Here is a 2,500-nt window from a genome sequence, read left to right as displayed (position 1 = left end):
TCCTGGATCAGGAATTAAAGCATCTAAATTGGGCTACGACACACCTCGGAGAAAAGTTTCATAAATATCTGTTCATAACATTTAGTTATCCTGCTAACCAACAACTAAACTAACTAGCCAACGCTATCTAAAACATAACCTCCTTAGCGAAAGTAATTATCACACTATGATTGGTCGGCCGACGTATTACTTTGTGTTAAGCGAGAGGCATACAGAACGAGAAAAGAAATGTTTCAGCAATGTCCGCGTAAAGGTCAAACACGTATGAGGATGCATCAAAGTATATGCTCTACGTATAGACGCACACATCTCCAGTTGAGTATCTACACACGTATATGTGCTGCAAGAACCTAATTATAAAAAGTATATGTGGAATAAGTAACACGGGTAAGAATGGTCATTGTCATTTCAACTTATTTTTATTATCTTTGGTGGAATGATGTAACAACAAAAAACATGTTTGATGAAGAAGAGTGAGTGAATGATTTTTGTTTTTACAAAGAATGGAATCCTATTATTCATTCATAGGGCGCAGGGGGAGGAGGGGCGTAGGCGGGGGGAGCGGGCTTGTAGGCGGGGGTGTGCTCGGGGTACTGAGCCTCGCCCTCGTAGATGACCTCAGCTACGAGACCGTCGCCGTTGTCCACGTACTTGACGGTCTGCTTGCGGCCGTCGGGGAGGTCGACGGAGTAGCTGCCCTCGGTCTTGTAGCCGTCGCGGGACTCCGAGTGGCCGAGGTTGACGCCGTAGTCGTCGGAGATGCCGTAGTTGTAGGCGTACTTGGGAGGAACCTGTGTGGTGGCAAGACAAGCCGTGAGTACTAAACAAGTCCGAATGAAAACGAGCGTATCCATAAAATTAAATTGCGTGATAAAGTAATCAAAAAATAGTATGAATATCTTCGTCAAAATGACTTACCAAAATATAAAGAGCATGCATCCCACATAAAACGTTTAATCAAGTGATGCCTGAGTGTTAATCATTTCATGTTGCACTTACATCAGGGTAGTGTGGTTCGCTGTGGTAGGCCGGTGGTGGAGGGTGGTAGGGGGCAGGTGGGGGGTGGTAGGGGGCGGGGGGAGGGGGATGGGGGGCCTTATCAGCTATGGCCACAACAGCCAGGCAAGCGATGACGGCAATCTGGAAATCAAGTGAAATTTGTTATATTTTCAAATCTATGATCATTATTCACGAGTCACTTGTCTTTAGATTTCTTAGTGGACACCATCTAATTACATAAATATCTCAAAACATAATTACTAATAATACGATCTTATTTTTTTTTATTTTATTATTTTTTTTTAATAACGAGTCTTCGGGAGAGCCAGTCCGTGAGCCTACCTTAAGAGACATGGCGGCGGAAGGAATGATGGCGTCAACGACCACCTCGGGCTTTTATACTCGCGCGGGGACTGACACTCTCTCTCTCTCTCTCTCTTTTGCTTCGCTCTGGTGGATATGATTGCGTGAATATTTTAAGAGAAATAAGGTGAAAGGAAAAGTATATACGCGTATGCGTATTTATGTGTATACATATATACAATATCTACGTCTATATTTATCTGATTGTCTCACTGCCTACACACGCGTGTATGTGTGTGTGTCAAGAATGAAATATTTGATGCAGGCACACTCTCATAGAGAGAAGGGGAGACAGACGGGCATACAGACAGACAGGCAAACAGACAGCAAAGCACAGAGATGGATAAACGGAGAGATGAAAGGAGAAACAGATCATGGACTACATGCGTAGGGGAAATTTGACATGAGTTTGATAGTAAAAAAAAAAAGAAAAAAGAAAAAAAAATAAAAAAAGAAAAAGAAAATCTTACAGTAAAAAAGATAATACAAATCTTTGACAATGAGACATAGAGACTCGAATTATACTAATAAAAATAGTAAATATAGTGCAAACATAAATAAATACACAATATTAGAATACCTATGTCAATAATCAGAAATTTTATTATTTTCTACTGTGTATCATTAAGTTCACACAACGTTAATTTACATCTTGACAATTCCATCTAAAAAAACACCTTTCTCCTTAACTGAACATTTACACATTCATCCACCTGATATTTTAGAAACAGACAGACGTAAGTGACTAATTGTGGTCAATCATTTTGTTGGTTTGCTAATCTTCAAATCAGACAGCTGTTTGTGGGTCTTTCTTTTTTGCCAATTTCGTCCTTAGGGACTGTGTCATATGGACATGTGATGAAATGTACTTCTTTTTTATGTTAGATTAATTTTGGTATGGAGTATGTATACACACGTACACATACATATATATGCATATCTATCTATATATACACAGATATATATATATCTATCTATATATATTTATATATACACGCATATCTATTTATATTTACTATAAAAGATAAAAAGAGTAATACTGTTATTATCATTACTGTTATTATTGTTATTGTCATTATTATTGATATACACACATATGTAAGTATAGTTATCTATCTATCTATATATATACATATAA

General features: G+C 38.2%; 1 protein-coding gene across 1 annotated transcript; it reads right to left on the bottom strand.

The window, feature by feature from the left end:
• Positions 1-409: 409 nt before the first annotated feature.
• LOC138860482 (larval cuticle protein A2B-like) lies at positions 410-1,353 on the bottom strand. The gene is made up of 3 exons (XM_070118056.1): positions 1,342-1,353; positions 1,000-1,140; positions 410-791 (listed from the first exon to the last, which is right to left on the bottom strand). The coding sequence occupies exons 1-3, from the start codon at positions 1,351-1,353 to the stop codon at positions 519-521; spliced, it is 426 nt and encodes a 141-aa protein (XP_069974157.1). The 3' UTR covers positions 410-518.
• Positions 1,354-2,500: the final 1,147 nt, after the last annotated feature.

This window comes from Penaeus vannamei, chromosome 41 (assembly GCF_042767895.1).
Source record: "Penaeus vannamei isolate JL-2024 chromosome 41, ASM4276789v1, whole genome shotgun sequence".
NCBI classification, from domain to species: Eukaryota; Metazoa; Arthropoda; class Malacostraca; order Decapoda; family Penaeidae; genus Penaeus; species Penaeus vannamei.
The sequence above is the reverse complement of the archived record's forward strand: the minus strand, read 5'-3'. Positions and strand labels throughout refer to the sequence as shown.